Here is an 18603-nt window from a genome sequence, read left to right as displayed (position 1 = left end):
GGTGGTAGTAGCAGAATTTTACGGGTTCTTGTCTCTGAGAAGCCTTGCTTTGTGCACTAACTAGTTACAGGTATTTTATTTTACTGTGCGACTAGCTCTGATTACTTGCTTCTCCCACTGGCCTCTCCTGCTAATATCTATCGTTAAATAGAAACCAATCATAAGGAAAGTTGTACAGAAACGAATTTTTTTTACGGATACCGGAAGTGATGGATCCTTGAGCAATGGATGTAAATATCGAGTTAGTTCACTGGCTATGTAGCCTACTTTTTCATAATCTGATGATGACATTAAATATACAGCAACGGCAGATTTGTCATGTGTATTCTCCGGTTCTGCTTGAAGTTTAGCGTAAACAGGTCTGTTATGTTCATTAAGGTATTCAAAAGCTTCCTGTAAACTGTCTTGCCTTGCTTTGGAATAACATGTTCCCATAACTTTAAAGGCAAGCAGTGAGTTGTCACAATGTCATTTGGCTCATCAGAGTCAATGTTATCGTCTGACGTGTCGCTGTCAGAGACAGTTGTTTCGGAAACTGGAGGTGCTGCATGGTCCGCCTTCTGCACAGCGATGAGGGTCCACAAGACAGTATAAGGTTTGCCTCCCACTTGTATCTGACAGTGAGAGTTGCACTTGTATGCCCCTCGCTGAATATCACCAGCTACACCTTTTTGAACAACACCATCGAGGATATCTAAGCCTTTTTTAAAACAGACCTTGACAAATTCTATTTCCATCACTGGAAAACAAGGAATTCTCCAGGAAAATGAAAAAAACTGATTAATCTGGATGATTTCACATGTCATCGCTTGACACCAGTTTCCATCACCTAAAAGGAAATTAATTGGTCATTAGGAATACGCTCCTTTTCTTTATGAGAACACTGAGGCCGAGATTGGACCAAAAATTCTAAAACATGTACTGTGCGAAATAAGAACATACTTGCACTCAACCAAATTTAATAACATTCCCATTAAAAAAGTGTAATCGACTGGGGTAAATATGTTCTACAACCAGGATCCATTTGAAGAGTATGAAATAATTAGAAGACAAAAACTTTTCTTTGTTGAAAAAAGCTTGTTTCATTGGTTTTTTCTTTCACTGATGACAATAGATTGTAGCTTTTACTACTTTTAGGAATGAGTAACTAACATGCCTGAAAGGGCCACATGTTTCCAGTGAAGTATAGTGTTCACATGGTTGTCCCATTTACAATATCAGAAATTTGCTAAAGACTAGGAATGAAACATACCATGAAATTCTGAAGCGGACTCTGCAGAGCCTCCTTCCTGGCCATGTACACTTTCATCATCTTCAGTGGTTGTAAATGTCTACAATGCTTGGCTGCACAGTTTCGTAGCATCTTCCACCGACTCGGAGATGTTTCGGTCCTCTGCTATACTTTGCAGATTCTCTCTGTCTCTGTTTACGAGAGAAGTGAGGTAAATTTCTAGCTTAGTATAGTTACGGTTAGCTTGTCAAAAGCTGTAAGGAATTACTACAAATTTATATCGAATGTTTTTCTCACCTTTGCCTTCTTTCATCTTCACTTGCCTTAGCCGGCAAAGGTAAGCCATCGAAAACAACAAATGGCGTTATTCCATTTCCTTTGACTACACGTAAGTGTGCTCGAAAAATATCTCCGCACCTAAGTGGACAATAAGAACGTACAAGCCCTATGATGGAAACATAAAGGCCAGAAAAGTCATGAATCGTCAGTGAAATCTCACCTTTCTCGATTTCCATTCTGAGACATCGACACATATAAAGCCTTATGCAGCCAACAGCAGGCATCGATAGCTGCTGTTTTACCAAAAAAGTCATGGAACTGAACTTGCTTGCCGGTACTTTTTTAGAAACTGCCACAGATTTTTAATCACCATTACGCATTCACGTCCACTTCGCATAACCCTCGCACAGGAGATGTTCACTCGACCACGTCTTACATTCAAATGAAGCGATTTTGAATTTTTCCCATGACGCAAAGCAATCCCAGTACGGACACCGCCTGGGTCTCATCAATGCAGTGCTGATGTCTGGGATGGAGGTTAAGTTTATAAAGCCACCCCAAATCTCCCACACATGTGGTACATCTAAGCCATGCCATAGTGCTCAAACTAGCGAGCTAGTGAGCATGCGCAATTGCTAGTGGCAATGACTCATCCCAGTAGAGTGCTCAATTTGGACATGAAAGCAAAAGCTTTGTAATGCCAAAGAGCTATAAATATAAATATATATATATATATATATATATAATAACCCAAGTTATTCACAGATTTTGATTGGTTCTTGCCTATGATCTATTAGAGGACAGACGCACGATTGACGTCACCATCAGCTTTTAAGCGAATAAAGTTTAATTCTTTATTATATAAAACAAATAGATCTATAATCCTGTGTCCTTACCTCTACACCACAACGATGAACATGCTCAGCCCAACACAGTTCTTTTCGTTATTTACTTTTGTATAATAAGTCAATTGATATCCATGTATAATGACCAAAACTAATCCTAACCTGACCCTAATTTTTCTCATAGGCTTAGCTTAGGTTTCAAAAAAGTTCCTTCAATAGACCATTTCCGAGTTCATGTCTGCCTCCTCTTCAAAGCGAGTCTAAGTGCAACGTTTTTGTGATGGTAATTAGGTCTACTTTACCTATGAATGAGAACTAATGTTCACACTTAGACTCGCTTTGCAGAGGAGGCAGACATGAACTCGGAAATGACCCATTCATATGAGTGCGTATTCAACCAAGGTAAAATGAGGATCATCAATTTAACCTAGGACAAAACGGATTCAACCTGAGAGCGGATTTTACCGGCAATATATACCGCACAAGTGAATAGTGCTCTCCGCGCGCGCTGATTGACTAACTCGGAGGTGATTTGCCAAGTACCAGTCACCTCTAAGTACCCAACGCGAGAGATTTGAAATTTCCTACCGCATTTTAAAAAAATTAAGAAGTTTTATTCAACTTGTGTGGTACGTACTAAAACAATTATTCACCTCAGTGTCGGTGAAGGTGGTGGATATTTAGTAATTAAACCCCTTCAGGCGGCTGGTATGTCGGCTTACTATATGCACAGCTAAGAGATTGTCCGAAAAGTGAATATTTGGCCGAGAAACGAAGCTTCGAGGGCAAATATGAAATTTTAAGGACAATCTCTCCGCCAAGGACATTATCAGCCAACTTGCCAGCAAGCCAGAAGGGGGTTTAGTTCTTTTATAACCCTCCCATTAATTTTCATATCGCGCAAAAAACCGCTTGTAAAAGCTAGTGTTGATCTGATGGCGATGCTTCGACGCAGTTTTTCAAAATTTGACTAGCTATAGAGAGAAAGCGTGTCGGTCTCAGGAAAAAAATCAAATCATTTTAAATGTCACTGCGAGTCAAAAACTCGAAAACAAGGAGCTTTTTTGCATACTCAAAAAGAAATTTTAAACGTGAAAGACAGAATGTACAAAGGGTGGATGACAGTGTTTTCAAGTGCGGCTGGAATGTTTCTCTCCTTCGAACGGTTGGTTTATTTTATAGTTAGTAAACACAGTGTATTAAATTCTCTATTCTATAAACGTAAATCTCTAAAGTCTGCTCATAACTTTCTTCACCTTCCAATGACGTTGACAGCATATTTTGTTGACCTTCTTGTGTCTTGTACTTTCTGGAACAGCATTTGCGACCAGCTTATTGATGTCACTATCAATAGACTCCAGAAAACGAGTTTTTTTTTCTTCCAGCATTTAGCAGGGCAAATATTCACACAAACGGGGGTTATTGCGTGATAACTGCCCTGTGATTTTGCACCACGTGGCGTAAATTAGCCAATAAAATCGCCCGAAAATTAATGGGTGGGTTACAATTACCTATATACACCCCTATTCACTTCCACTTCGGTGAATAATTGTTAATTATCCTCTGTAAATAAAGCCTTTTGTTTGTTTGTTTAAATTTGAATAATTTTCGAGGCTTATCCAATTTGAAGTCCTCAAGAGTAACGTTTCATCAACTCCGTCGTCGCGTACTTTTTCAGCAATTTTTGCCGGACAGCTTCATTGTATTTATGTAATCAGCTTCTCTCAAAACTTGCGCACAATAGTCAGTTTCTAGAAACCTGTTCCTATTGGGTTGTAGTGACACTTTGATATCGATCTTGCATAAATAATCATCTGCTTTACATCCCGGACTAATATCGATACTTACACTGACCAGCACAAAACTAAGGTTTTTCATCCAAGGAACTGAGAAGGTTGAAAGTTACCGCTTGTTGTTTACTATGTCATTTCAGTACTTTGATATCGGCCCATATTAAATTTGAAGGGTTAGATTTTTTTTCTTTACGTACTAAGAATCTCATGAAGATGCTAACAAGATGAACACTGTTCTTCAATTTGTCCCATAAATGGCCACCTTTTTGTTGTCTTTCGGGCTCGACCGACCTGTCTCAGACTGAAACCCTGTTAATCAACTCCTTTTCTAAGACCTAGTAACATTTCCAAAATAAGATGCGAACCCCACGCGAGCCCCTACACCTTCTCTATTTTGATACCAACCTGTCTCAGACTGAAACCCTCAGTGTTAACTCCTTTTCTAAGAGTTCCTGTCTGGGAAATCATGATCCTAAACCTCCATTCCTCAGTTCACGTCATTCATGCTTCCAAATGTCTAGCCAAGGAAAGAAAGTCAAATCCGGTACACTAGAAAGCTATAGAAAACACTGACCCTCTCCTTTTCATAAGAGAGATCTTATACAACTCACGATATCGGGTTTGCAGTCTTGGGCATGGTTCTGAATTCGGATAAATAATCGAAATAATACAGAGCACCGATGATAACTGAGTGCAATTTATATTGAACGGCGGTCACGAGCCCGCCGAGCAGGGTGCCGTTATAAAATGACATGATTTTTGGCTCACCTGTTCCCACCCCTCCCCCGTTCCTCCCTTTCCCTGAAACCATCAGGGACTTTCAAAGTCCACCCTTAATATGAGGCTTGCATGAACTCTGGTACATTTACTTGTGTCTTTAGTTCATGTGCGAAGCATTCCCGATTTGCACTACCACAAAAATCTGGCACGACACTCAGAAATCTCGATACCGCACATATGTTTTTCGGACACGTTACGGTAAATTTTCGTTTACAAAGAGAACAGAAGGCATATTAGGCATCCGGGCCAGAAATTATACGGGTGCCGAGCACATCTCTCGAGGTGTGCTCTGTACTCCAGATACTGTTACCGTGCCAATTCTTGTGCGTGTGTGGAAGGAGTTTTAGTGGTTTTTGGCGTCCGACGAGTCCCACCCTCCTGTCACTCCCCTGGTAAGTGGTGTCTTTGTGCATAGAGGCTTCTCCGCGTATTTTCGTAGGATAGAGAGGGTAGTGGAAATGCTTAGATTTCTCTGGTGGACATAGTAGAATCATTAACTTAGCCTGCAATGGCGTCGAAAGTCATGAAACGCGAATGGCGTTTTAGTGGATCCTTAAACAAAATATACCCTTATGGAGCTTGAACTGCGGATATGAAATCAAGTGAAGCTATGATCCCCGCAGTTATGAACGCAATTTTTAGCAATTCCACAGAGAAGCCTGAAAAATTCAGAACTTCAAAACGGGGTTTGAACCCCTTGCGATACCAGTGCGACGCTCTAACCAACTGAGCTATGAAGCCACTGACCGGTATTGTGAGGTTCAAACCCCGTTGAAGTCCTGAATTTTTCAGGCTTCTCTACGCAATTGCTAAAAATTGCGTTCATAACTTCGAGGATCATAGCTTCACTTGATTTCATATCCGCAGTTTAATATATGATCCATTTCATATATCATTTCATCGTTAATTCATTCCTCACGGGAACATAAGAACCCACAAATGACCAGCTGCCAACGTCAGTGGCTTCATAGCTTGGTTGGTTAGAGCAGCGTACCGCCGGGTATCGCGAGGTCACGGGTTCAAGTCCTGAATTTGTCAGTCTTCTCTACGCAATTGCCAAAAATTGCGTTCATAACTGCGAGGATCCTAGCTTCACTTAATTATCAGTTTGTGACAATTTTATTGTCGCCTGTAGTGCGAGCCGGCCCTTCACTACTATCAAGTGTTAGTACATGTGTTGTCGGTCAAATCCGGTCTCAGGCCATTTTTACCTAGGTTAAATTCGTGATCCTCATTTCACCAAGTTGAATATGCTCTCTATTAGTTACCTAGTTTAACGCTCCCCGAAAAGGATTGAAAACACCTGTACCTTTCCTCAAGCTGTCTCACGCATCTCAACACATCTTGTTTCTTATCATATCATCGATTTCTGTATTCATACGTTTATCCATTGACCATCAACATTACTAACGTCTTACTAACCGAGCGCGAGGGCCGCACTGGGGAATACTGGCCCGAGGTCGTGGCAGTACGGACCGAGCGCAGCGAGGTCCGTACAAAAGCGACCGAGGACCAATATTCCCCAGTAAGGTCCCGAGGAAGTGAGGTTAGTAAGTAGTTTATTATATGGCTTTTTAATTACCTTTTGCTTTGTTTTAGCAAGCCCGTAATCGGCCCGTGGGCATTACGGGATAATAATGCCCTACAATTCAGTCACAATTAGCCAATCAGAGCGCGCGTTATATCGGCTACAAACACAAGCCATATAATAAAACATAGTAAGGGAACAAAGAACTTTACTCATGCACCTACCGGTACTCGAACTCGTATTATCCAGATCTATAATCCTGTGTCCTTACCACTACACCACAACGATGAACATGCTCAGCCCAACACAGTTCTTTTCATTATTTACTTTTGTATAATAAGTCAATTGATATCCATGTATAATAACCAAAACTAATCCTAACCTGATCCTAATTTTTCTCATAGGCTTAGCTTGGGTTTCAAAAACGGTTCTTCAATAGGCCATTTCCGAGTTCATGTCTGCCTCCTCTTCAAAGCGAGTCTAAGTGCAAAGTTTTTGTGAGGGTAATTAGTTCTACTTTACCTATGAATGAGAACTAATGTTCGCACTTAGACTCGGTTTGAAGAGGAGGCAGACATCAACTCGGAAATGGCCCATTCATCTGAGTGCGTATTCAACCAAGGTAAAATGAGGATCATCTGAGGCGAATAATTGTTTTAGTATAAATACACAGGTGATTATTTAAAAAAAGAGAAGAAAAAAAAAAACATTTCAACGCGAAATCATCTTCACTTACAGTGGCAAAACGACTACTGGCATCCTTTTTGCCCATCGAGGTGATTATCCGCTGATAATCCGAGATAGCGAGCCAATGGGAGCGCGCGATTTTGTTTAATCACCTGTGTATTTATACTAATATATATTATTTACCTCAGTGTCGGTGAAGGTGGTGGATATTTAGTAATTAAACCCCTTCAGGTGGCTGGTATGTCGGCTTACTATATGCACAGCTAAGAGATTGTCCGAAAAGTGAATATTTGGCCGAGAAACGAAGCTTCGAGGGCAAATATGAAATTTTAAGGACAATCTCTCCGCCAAGGACATTATCAGCCAACTTGCCAGCAAGCCAGAAGGGGGTTTAGTTCTTTTATAACCCTCCCATTAATTTTCATATCGCGCAAAAAACCGCTTGTAAAAGCTAGTGTTGATCTGATGGCGATGCTTCGTTGCACTTTTTCAAAATTTGACTAGCTATAGAGAGAAAGCGTGTCGGTCTCAGGAAAAAAATCAAATCATTTTAAATGTCACTGCGAGTCAAGAACTCGAAAACAAGGAGCTTTTTTGCATACTGAAAAAGAAATTTTAAACGTGAAAGACAGAATGTACAAAGGCTGGATGACAGTGTTTTCAAGTGCGGCTGGAATGTTTCTGTCCTTCGAACGGTTGGTTTATTTTATAGTTAGTAAACACAGTGTATTAAATTCTCTATTCTATAAAATTAAATCTCTAAAGTCTGCTCATAACTTTCTTCACCTTCAAAGACGTTGACAGCATATTTTGTTGACCTTCTTGTGTCTTGTACTTTCCGGAACAGCATTTGCGACCAGCTTTTTGATGTCACTATCAATAGACTCTAGAAAACGAGTTTGTTTTTCTTCCATGTAAAATGAAAACTCTTCAGCTGCTTTTTCCCGCAGGCTTTGTTTCTTTTCAACGGAAATGGACGCTACAGCATTTCCCAGGGCAAATATTCACACAAACGGGAGTTATTGCGTGATAAAAATCGCCCGAAAATTAATGGGTGGGTTACAATTAACAATTAGACCCGTAGCGTTCAAAAAGCAATAATAAAGTTAGCAAATACAAGTTAAAGAAATATTTAATTGGGAATTAAACGAAAGAAAGCGTCACGCTTTTCGCTAATCGAGGACTATTACTAATAGTCCTCTAGTAGCGTAGCCAATCAAAATGCAGGATTTGCATTAGTCCATTAGTTGGGTGATACCAATTACCTTTAGTATAAACACACAGGTGATTATACAAAATCGCGCGCTCTCATTGGCTCGCTATCTCGGATTATCAGCCGATAATCACCTGGCTGATAATAATCACATCTACAAATCGTTCGTCTTTGAAGTCTTCTCGCGCTGGGACTGTTTTCTCTAAGTTGATGGTAATCAAATTGTGCGAGACGTTTGCGTTCCCATTTATTGTTAGAAAAGAGTTGAAGACGCAGTCCCCGTATTGTGGCTTGGCGTTGTTCCGGACAGCATCATCTCTCACTTCCCTAATTGATTACAGACAGGCAAGCTAGCAGGATGCAGGATGGATAAATTCCCTCAAACAACATTGTAAGATTAGAACATAAAGGCTTCTAGGGCAATCGACGAATGAAAATTCATCCATCGGGTATGCAGTCTGACTGAGCGGTAAATGAATATATTTGTTTAAATTTCGAAAGGCACTCTCTCTCTCACCCTCTCTTTGTTAGGGTTTTTCTTTATTGTAAAATCCTGATTGAAAAAGGCGGTGCTATTTCAAGTGTTCGCTGAGGATAATGTATTCCTTCACCGTTCAATGGGCCTAGCTCATTTTCGTTGTTGATAATTTTTATACAGATAGTTAAACCAGTGCTTCTCTTTTAAAATGCTAGTCCTTGCTTGTACATTTGACCTTCAATAAGACGTTTTATTGTTTGTATAGGTAATCAAACGATTTCGAGTGCAATTTGGAACAAATAAACGCGAGTACACTTCATCAAAGACGAACAAATGTCATTTCGACTTGGATTTTCGAGTTGGTCAATGTGAAACGCAGACTGCAGACCAGGGGTAAAATGCGAACTAGCTTATAGCTAACTGTTAGCACTGACTTCGTAAGGGTTTGGACTTTTTCAACAGTTACCTTATAACCTTATTCTGTATTTTACACTGACCAACTCGAAAATCTAACTCAAAATCCAACTCGAAGTCCAACTCGAAATCCTCACTCGGTAAATAAGCAACCTCGCCCGTAGGGCGAGTGCAATTTGTAGTCAGCTTTCAAAAAGATTACAGCGCTTTTTTATTCCAAAATGCACGAGAAAATCATTTGATTACTTATTGATGGTATACATGCAACAATTTCACCTTTATTTCACTAAAGCCCCGGCGACACGATCAAAGATTTTCATCCAACATCGCTTTTGTTGCACACAACATGGGGTGGCAAAACGAGCAAACAATGTTTGATCAAACATCGAACAAAGTGAGCCAACATAACGCTTTCTGCGTATTACCGCTGAAATTATGACGTGACGTGCACGCATTCGGACATATGCAACCTCGTTTCCTGGGTCTCTCTTCTCTGCCTCATTTGTCGTTGAAAGACAAAGGAGGCAGAGAAGAGAGACCCTGGGAAGAGGTTGGGACGTATGTTCTTTTTTTGCCGCTATTTCTGTTTTTTATTGGTTGCTTTATCCCGGTAGAACTTGCTTTGTTTGAAGAGGTGGCTCAACGATTAAACAGGATTGCTCATTGCTCATGAAGCAAAATGTTGGATGATAGTGTTTAGTTTAATTATAGCGGAGCTCAGGCGCGCGACGCCCACCAGCGGAACAAAATGGGTATGATTTTTGGGGAAATTTATCCATGCGAGAAATTTGGGTTATGACGTCACGTACGTCCGTACGTCCGTCCACCCGTAGAGACTGTCGGGGTAGAGGTGGGGAGGCAGGACAGCCTCTGGGGGCGGGAATTTTCGGGCAATTTTCCTTGGTGGGAAACCGCGTGGCAGCGTTGCATTTGGCAAGCTTCGTTTTTCTGGCGGGAAATCATATTGGTGACGAGCAACGGGATAAAGAGCAGGAAAGAGCACAAGAGAAGAAAAGACGAAATTTGAGAAATTTAAGCGAAGAAATCCTTGAGAGAAGCCGATTAAGGAGAAGAAGAGCAAATTTCAATAAAAATTAACGTAAAGCTGAGAGAAGTAAGCGAGAGACAAAACACTTATTTACAACGGTTAGCTTTCAGGTAAGCTTAATGTTTTCGTTCTTTAATAAGCTTATATGTCTAGCTGCCTCGCATATTTTGTAAAACTAGCTAAAAAAGGAAGAAGGCCTGAAAACGTTTGCAATTCCGTATTGACAGAGATTCTGACATACTTCAACAATCACATTTTAAGGCTTTTTCAGTGAAATAGGTGTCCAGTTGTGAGCTGCTTTGTTTGGCTGTCATCATCTCGAGGCTCTGGGGAATAAACTCATACAAATCCTTCTATTTATTCCCCAGAGCCTCGAGATGATGCCTTTTGTTTGGGACTGAATTTTTATATATCGAAATTGGTCTATTGCCGTCGAGTAAGCGAATTTACTACGCTTGAGCTTGACGTTTTAATTAGTAAGAATTTTGCTGTTGTTCTAAACTGAAGAGAGAGTGTGTAAAGATTATCAGTAAAACGGAAAATGTTGTGAAAGAGATAACTGTCCATGTAATTTCAGTTTTAGTTGTTGATTAAAACTGTTATAGTTATTGTTTGCAATGCTTTATTGTTTAATGCTGTGAGCTCAGAGGTGTTTGATCTGTTTGATCACTGTAAACTGTGCTCACTAATGACGATTAATTTTGTACTCTATACAGAAGCATAATTCAGTTTCCATAAACACTATATTGCTTTCTGGGATCAGAAACGGGACCTCCGCTTTTAGGCTTGGCTAAATCTTTATGTTGAAATTAAACGAGACTTACCTGTAAGTTGAAGTTTGATTAGGATTCTATCCTGTCATCAGTCTGGAACAAAGGAGTCACATGAGATGCGCATGCGCAGAGCCAGTCAGTATTCAACGAGAGTGTCACAGGAAGACAATAAAAAGAACGAAGGAACAGGTTGGGTTAGATACGGGCATGTGACTCCTTCGTTCCAGACTGATGACAGGATAGAATCTTAATCAAACTTCAACTTACAGGTAAGTTTCGTTTCATTTCATAATTCTATCCTGTCAATCAGCCAATGCCACTATGGAGTCACATGAGATTTCAATGTCCTATGCCACGAATCCAAAATTAGAGAAATAAAGAGGCAAACTGTAAAGAAACCTCCTTAACCCTTTTGAAAAGTCAAACAAAACAAACTGCAAATGCAATGAGCTGCATTTGCAACCGTCGATTCAAAATCATTTGTTTCAGACTACTTCTCCAAAACCATTGTCCCAAAATTAACCGCATGGTCAACAGGTACCAGAGTTGGACCATCCTGCAGCTTTCATAATTTCTGTAACACTGAAACCCTTCGCTTCACCTGAAGAAGTAGATGCAGATCAGGTGCTATGGCTAGTGTACATAGTGACATCGATACCTGCAGATTTCATGACTTGTTTGGTCCACCTAGAAATCGTACCCTTGATTAGGCTTTGTGAGGCTTTATGTAACTAATCAACAGTTGTGATTGGCCATTTCGTAAATCTCTACTTGTACTAAGATACTCTTTAAGGTGTTCAAACACACCGGCAAAGTTTTTTGTCCTCCTTAAAAGAGTGCAGTACGATTGGTTCCAAATGCGCTCCAGGTTTAGATGATTTTAGCCTCTGCATGACAGTTATTCTGTACTTGTCGCCAAATTCTTGAATGTAGTTCACATCCAAAGAATATATGGTTTGCCCACGCTGAGCTTAGTCAAACATAATAACATTGTGAGCTTTAATGAAAGGTCCTTAAGTGACAGCTCGCAAGCAAAATCAAAGGTCTTAAGAAAATGGAGTACAATCTTAACATCCCAAATCTGTGTGTACTTAGAGAGGCTGGCCTCAATTCATAAATCTCTTTATTAAGCAGCGACAAGTTAAAGGGTGTTTCCCAAATTTGCTGCCATCATTCAGGGTGACACTACAGCCTAAACCGGAACGAAACAGTGTCTCCAAAAACTCAACACCCCGGTTTATACCAGGCCGAAAAACGTTAACAGCATTCTCATTACAGTAGCTTAGTCATTTTGTTAGATATGTTTGGTATTGCTTTGTAGTTCCAGTTCTCCATGAAGCCATTAGAACTTCCTTAGCAATTAGTGATACACCATAGTTATCTAAGCTGTCCCTGTTAAGGGGCAAACCACAAGATTGAGCTTGTGCCACAGAGGGTGAATCTCTTCGGGATGGCTTGCAATCCTAAGGAGATCCTTTCTGGCTTTCAAGATTACCCTCTCCTTCATTAACATTTGTGTTGCTTTGGGATACCACCCTCGCGTAGGCCAGTCTGGGAGGATGCAAGCACCTATGGCTTTCTCTGCTACTATTTTGCTGAGGACAGCTAGGATGACACTAAAGGGCGGGAAAGCATAGAACATTAGCCTAGACCAATCCAATGTAAACTCATCTGTGGCAAAGGCGGATGGATCGCGGGTTTGAAGGAAACTGGGTATTGATATGTGACGCAGCAGGTCAATTTCTTGGTTAAAGTCTAACTCGTTTTGTGCATCTTGTAGAGAGGATGTCTGTAACATCCATTCTGCTTTCTTTTGCGGCGAGATTCAAAGTCGCTTTCAAGGTACCATTCCCAAATTTCCTTTGCCATACAATTGCATGAATGAGAATGGCTGGTTCCCATATGGTTGATTGCACTAACAGCTGTTGAGTTGACAGTCATAATTCTGAAGTGAGCATTAGATTTGTCATTAACAAGGGTTTTTAAATCCATGAGACTGGCATACATTTCAAGATAGTTCAGTTTATGTGATGTAAAGACTCATCATACGTCCAATTTTTCCCCGGTGAAGATGTCATCCAGTACGGCACCCCAGCCGAGAAGAGAAGCATTGGTAGTTATTGTATTCTGGGGCTTGTCATGTGATACCACACACATTAAATGTATTTTCTACATTAGCTATCCACCATTTCAATTTCTTTGATGCCTCCTTTGATAAGGACATGTATCCCTCAAAATTTCCTTTGCTGGTTTAAAGGGCCCGGGATTTGTCACCCTCCAAATTCCTACAGTATAAAGCCCATGCATAATCAGTATTTGACCAATCACTCGTGCTACTTGTCGAATGGGTGCACAAGACTGTTTTTTTCTTTGTCAACATTACAGTCATAGTCAACGAGTTTAGTACGGAACCAAGAACAACTATTCTCTGAGTAGGTACCAAGACTGATTTTACTGGATGTACTATAAATCCCAATGTTTCAAGTAGTAAAGTAGTTTCTGAAACATTGGATTCCTGATGCAATCTTCACAAGTGCAGCCTTGCCGCCGGAGATAAAGATCATCCAAATGTGCAACAGATATTTGGCCCTTGGTATGCAAGTGTGCAAGGACTGCGTGGCTTCAATAACTTTGTAAATTTCCTGGGGGCACAAGATAAGCCATTTGTTAAACAAGTAAATTGAAAAACCTGTCTTTTCCATTTGAAAGATACCAGCTTACGATCTGATGCTGTGATAGGGACTGAATAATATGCGTCCTTAAGGTCGATACTACTCAATAAATAATTGGAAGCTAACAACTTGGTGATAGTATGCAAAGAATCCATTTTGAAATGGTGGTTTTCAATCAAGGAGTTGAATTTCTTAAGGTTTAATATCAGCCTGTATGATCCATCCTCTTTTAGGTGTGAGAAATATGCTAAAGAGTATATGTTGAGGGGTATATTTAACCCTTTCTTTTACTTTTTTAAAACAACTTTACAGACCTCTTCATCCATTCTATTTGACTCATGGTCGTTAAATTTGTGGGAGGCAGCCATTGTTGAATAGGTCCTTCAAGACAATCGATGCGTTCTCCTGAGACATCAGACAAACCTCCACAAAATTGGTAGCCATGCGGCCAGCCGCCCTAAAATTGGGACAGGGGTCCTGTAAATGGGACAACAAATAAGGCAAGAACTGTTCAAATTAAAGACACTTACTGAGTTTCGTATCTCTTTTAACCGCTCAATTATTTGATGCCTGTCCTTTGGTTCTGTGTTTTCTGTTGCCTGAATGGTTTGGACTGGCTTTTCCAAGATTTCGTTCCTGTTCCAAGATTTGTTAAGGTAGTCAATGAACCCACCACGGTCCTGGCCACTGAGGCGGTAGTTCCCACTGGGAGGTTTTTTTGTTGGGTGGGTTAGACACTGAGCGATTAATCTTACTAGCTTCTTTAACATCTTTCAGCTGTTTTGCTATATCATCACCAAATAGATATTGGCTCTATGCAGGCACACTTCAATGGCACAAATGAAATTGTAATCGGGCCTGAGGGTTGCCTGTATCTGATCCCATCTCAACTGGGCTAATTGTGAATTAAAATGCCCCAACATTGCCAAACCATCGACAGTCGTTGTAATCAAATCAGTATTATTTGCCAACCAATCTGTGATTCGCAACTTACTGTTACCGTTACTGTTACTGCTCCCTTAACGCCGCACGGCGCTGTTGGGGCCCAGCAACTTTACTGTGGTTATTTTCCGTACAAACTGCTGAAAGTTGGCCAATTTCAGGTTTGCTTTCCTCTGCTTGGGATGCAGTTGTCCCCATATTTCAGGGTTCACCCGTGTGGGCTTCAGCTCAGGACAATTTGCGGTTCGCTTATGTTTTTCCACAATTTCTTTGATTTCAGGGTTACGTTTCTTTCCCCAACGTTTCTTAAGTAGTTCAGCTACACCTGGGTCGATATCATCGCCGGTGGCGTCTTCTTCCTCTTTGGAATCACCGAGGCTCTTGAGCAGTTTGGCGGGCTGTTTACCGCTATTTTTGTATCGAGGAATCACAATCCAAATCATCATCGGCATAAAGACTTACATCATCATCTGAATTATAGCCCTCAAACCTTTTGCGAGGCGAAGAATAATCGTCGTCAGAGCGCGACAGTTCATCGAAGGAATCCACCGATTTTCGCTTTGCCGGTGGCGACAGTTGCAAAATCCGCAGTACTTTGCTGTCTAGAACTGCACATGATTTCCAAAAGGCTAGACATTTTGGCCATATTATTGTTAATGTTTCCAAAGGTTGCCTCTATGATCTAAGCCACTGGTCTCGGTCCTCAAACCGACTCCAAGGCAAGAATTCTTCTTTGGTTGTTCAATTCCCTTTATGATCGGGCTGGTAAAATGGGAATCGCGCTCTCCGCCATTCTAGGCAAAAGCCAAAGATTTTGACAAAAGAATGAAACGAAAATATTGAATATACCTCGTAGCAAAATGCTTGGATGTCGGAAACAGCATAACACTGGTAAGATTTCCTTCTCCAAAAAATGTAACGGGGATAACTGACCAGCAAAGCAAAGCACTGACCGGCTCTGTGCATGCTCATGTCATTTGACTTCGTACTGACATTGACTGAGTGACAAGATAAAATCTAGATCAAATATGAGAAGCCATTCAAATGCAATATTGAGAGAGGCGGCTAAACTGTCAAACATGATCGCTCGACACGATTTTGGATGAAAATGTTTCAACTATATTCGGGGGTGGAAGCTGAATAATGAATAATGAATAATGAATAACGAGTATAAATAAAAAATGAATAATGAATAATTGGGTCTGAAAACGCCGGAATAATGAATAACGCAGTTAATGTACCAGTGGAATAATGAAAAACAACAATGAATAATGAATAACCTACAAAAATTTAAAAAGAATAATGAATAATTCGAAGTAAACACACAAAGAATAATGAATAATCGAGGTCCAATTATTCAGCTTCCACCCCCGAAACTATATGTACTCTGTTTGGGATAAATTGGTCTGAAAGAGGGAGAGGACCGGGATTTTGGAAGTTCAATAACACACTGTTAGAGAGAAAGGAATATGTTAATAAAATTCGGGAGTTACACCCACAGCTTCGGGACAAATATAACGTGACAAAAAGCTATTTTGGGAACTGTTAAAGTGGAGATTAGATCGGTCATAATTTCGTTTACCAAAGGAAAGCGTTAGATAATAAACAACAGTGAATCTAAAGTTAAGAAATAACCATGAGATAATTTTTGGAAGTGACGACTTCAAAAATATTGATTTCGTACTAAAACAATATGAGGAATTAAAGAAGGAGCTCCAATATTTCAGTCCAAATGTAGATGGAGACAAATGGGAGAGCTGCTTACCTCCTATTTCTTTAATCTGGAGAGAGCTAACTCTTGGCCATTTCGGAATTGCGTATGGAACTGGAGCGAGTTCCAAATTTGAAACAATCGTTAAATTGATACCATCACATAAAAGATGACATTGAGATTGACCATCTGTCCAAGTTTGATGCTTTTAGGTCGAACAGAGACTAAGTTACCGACTTTAAATAATTAAAAATCCATACAAACGTCTCTAATGTTGAGGCTGCGTCCCCAAAAACCATATAAACTCTTAAAATTTTTTGTCAGATTTGGGACAACTGGAAAATCCTGTCATGGACCTACTATTTGGAAATAGGTGACGTGAAAATCACTTTGTTTGCCTATTTTTTAGAAATGTGTGAAACCAATTTACTGCTTCAATCCCTTCAATCCAACAAATACGATCTTTGATCTCGGTGGTGCGGAATCTCCCACAAAGCTATTCATTGTTGTTCATTCGCATAGCTATAAGTCTACCTCATCATACAGTAGCTGACATTAAAAAAAAATAACGCCGTGATTACAGTCCAAACATTTTCACTTTTCTTGATAACTACTCTAAAACCTGAAAATGATTTCATTAAACTGCCCTTTTGTAACTGCATCGACATTTTCAGGAAAGTAACTCGGCCTCCAAAAATGAAACTTAACACCTGAACAAATTATTGTGTTCTGACCATTCATACCGTACCAGGATTGAGGGCCATGGATTGTTGATGATAAATCGTAGCAGTAACCTTTTCTTAAGGAAACCGGCTCGTCAAACAGGGCATCAAAACCATAATATTCACCTGACTCATTTAGTATCGATGAAAATGATCCGGCGGCGCTGTTGACCCTGATACCATGTTCCCGAACAATGTAATCACTGCCTTGGAATATATCGAGCTCAACTGAATACACTGCGTCCTTGCAGCCAAAAAGGTTTACCCCAAGCAGTTCAATGTCGCGGTCGACAGAAAATCTCACCAGGTTTTCGAACCCTGAATTCTGCCAGCCAAATTTCACTGAATTAAACCTACTAAACCGCATCAACATAACCTGGGGTCCGGATCGTTTTGAAATTGGAAATTTCACTGGGGACCTTTCACCTGAATTGAAATGTTTGATCAAATTGGATACTTCATCGCGAGACAGAATTCTGCTGCCCATAACAACAGAGGCAAATTCATCCTGCTTCATAATGGGAAAGCGAATTGCTTTTATGATCCGTTCTCCGATTATGCTTCTTTTCTCTCGTCCATCTGCGACTATGCCTCGCCTTGTCACTGTCTTGTTTGCCCACTGAACTACACCTTTAAACAATTCCACTTCCGGGATGTTAAGGGTATCCCTTTCAACGAGTTCTTCAAGTAAAGGTCTGTCAATTATCGCAAATCCTTCCGATTTCACTGCACTTTCAGTTTGTTTGTCGATCATGTCCCAGCATCGATCCATTAGCTTCTTCTCGTCATATTTCCGTGCAGATAGTAAGATGGTGAAAACATTGGATGGATCCGAGTTATCCAGCAAATATTCCGTGCATTTAACGGCGAGAGAAGGCACTATGTACTTCTTCGCCAAGTACAACACCCCCATCACATTACTTCCGCTTAAGTTTACTTCATCGCTGTACAAGTAACGAAACAACTCCAACAAACTCTCGTATTCACAGTCAGGCAGTTCAATAGAATCACTAGTCTCCGCTAGCTCACCGTAAAACATGGCTTCAAACACAGGACTGGCAATCGACAGCATTAACTTGTGAGCTGGAATCGCTTGTTTGCTTTCACTTTCGCTATCGCTTTTACGAACAACAAAATTCACGTCGCTGAAGAGGTCGTTGTTGAACATAAACTTGGTTCTTTCTCCGATGGTAGGTTTCTTTGTTTGCCAGTTTCCGTCAAGAGACGCCATGTTATCTGGAACAGTAACCAACCACTTTTTTAAATGATTCAGTTGCTACAGTAGGCCTTTACTGAGCAAAATTTGTAGTAGAAATGAGACCCTTTCTATTTCATGCAAGGCTAAACTCACGAAATTGCTGACAAACTAGAAATAAACATTGGGAAGCAACCAAGCAAAAAGAGGAAACCAGGTTTTTTGTTTTTTGGTTTTGTAGACGTGAAACCAAAATTAAAGGAACACTGTCATGAGCTGCGCATGCTCGAGT

The 18603-nt window shown here is 40.4% G+C and overlaps 1 protein-coding gene across 1 annotated transcript; it reads right to left on the bottom strand.

The window, feature by feature from the left end:
- Positions 1-16153: 16153 nt before the first annotated feature.
- LOC137975584 (BTB/POZ domain-containing protein 6-like) lies at positions 16154-18368 on the bottom strand. The gene has a single exon (XM_068822699.1). It carries the CDS (start codon positions 18345-18347, stop codon positions 17010-17012), a length of 1338 nt encoding a protein of 445 aa, XP_068678800.1. The 5' UTR covers positions 18348-18368; the 3' UTR covers positions 16154-17009.
- Positions 18369-18603: the final 235 nt, after the last annotated feature.

The sequence above is a fragment of the Montipora foliosa genome, chromosome 11 (assembly GCF_036669935.1).
Source record: "Montipora foliosa isolate CH-2021 chromosome 11, ASM3666993v2, whole genome shotgun sequence".
NCBI classification, from domain to species: Eukaryota; Metazoa; Cnidaria; class Anthozoa; order Scleractinia; family Acroporidae; genus Montipora; species Montipora foliosa.
The sequence above is the reverse complement of the archived record's forward strand: the minus strand, read 5'-3'. Positions and strand labels throughout refer to the sequence as shown.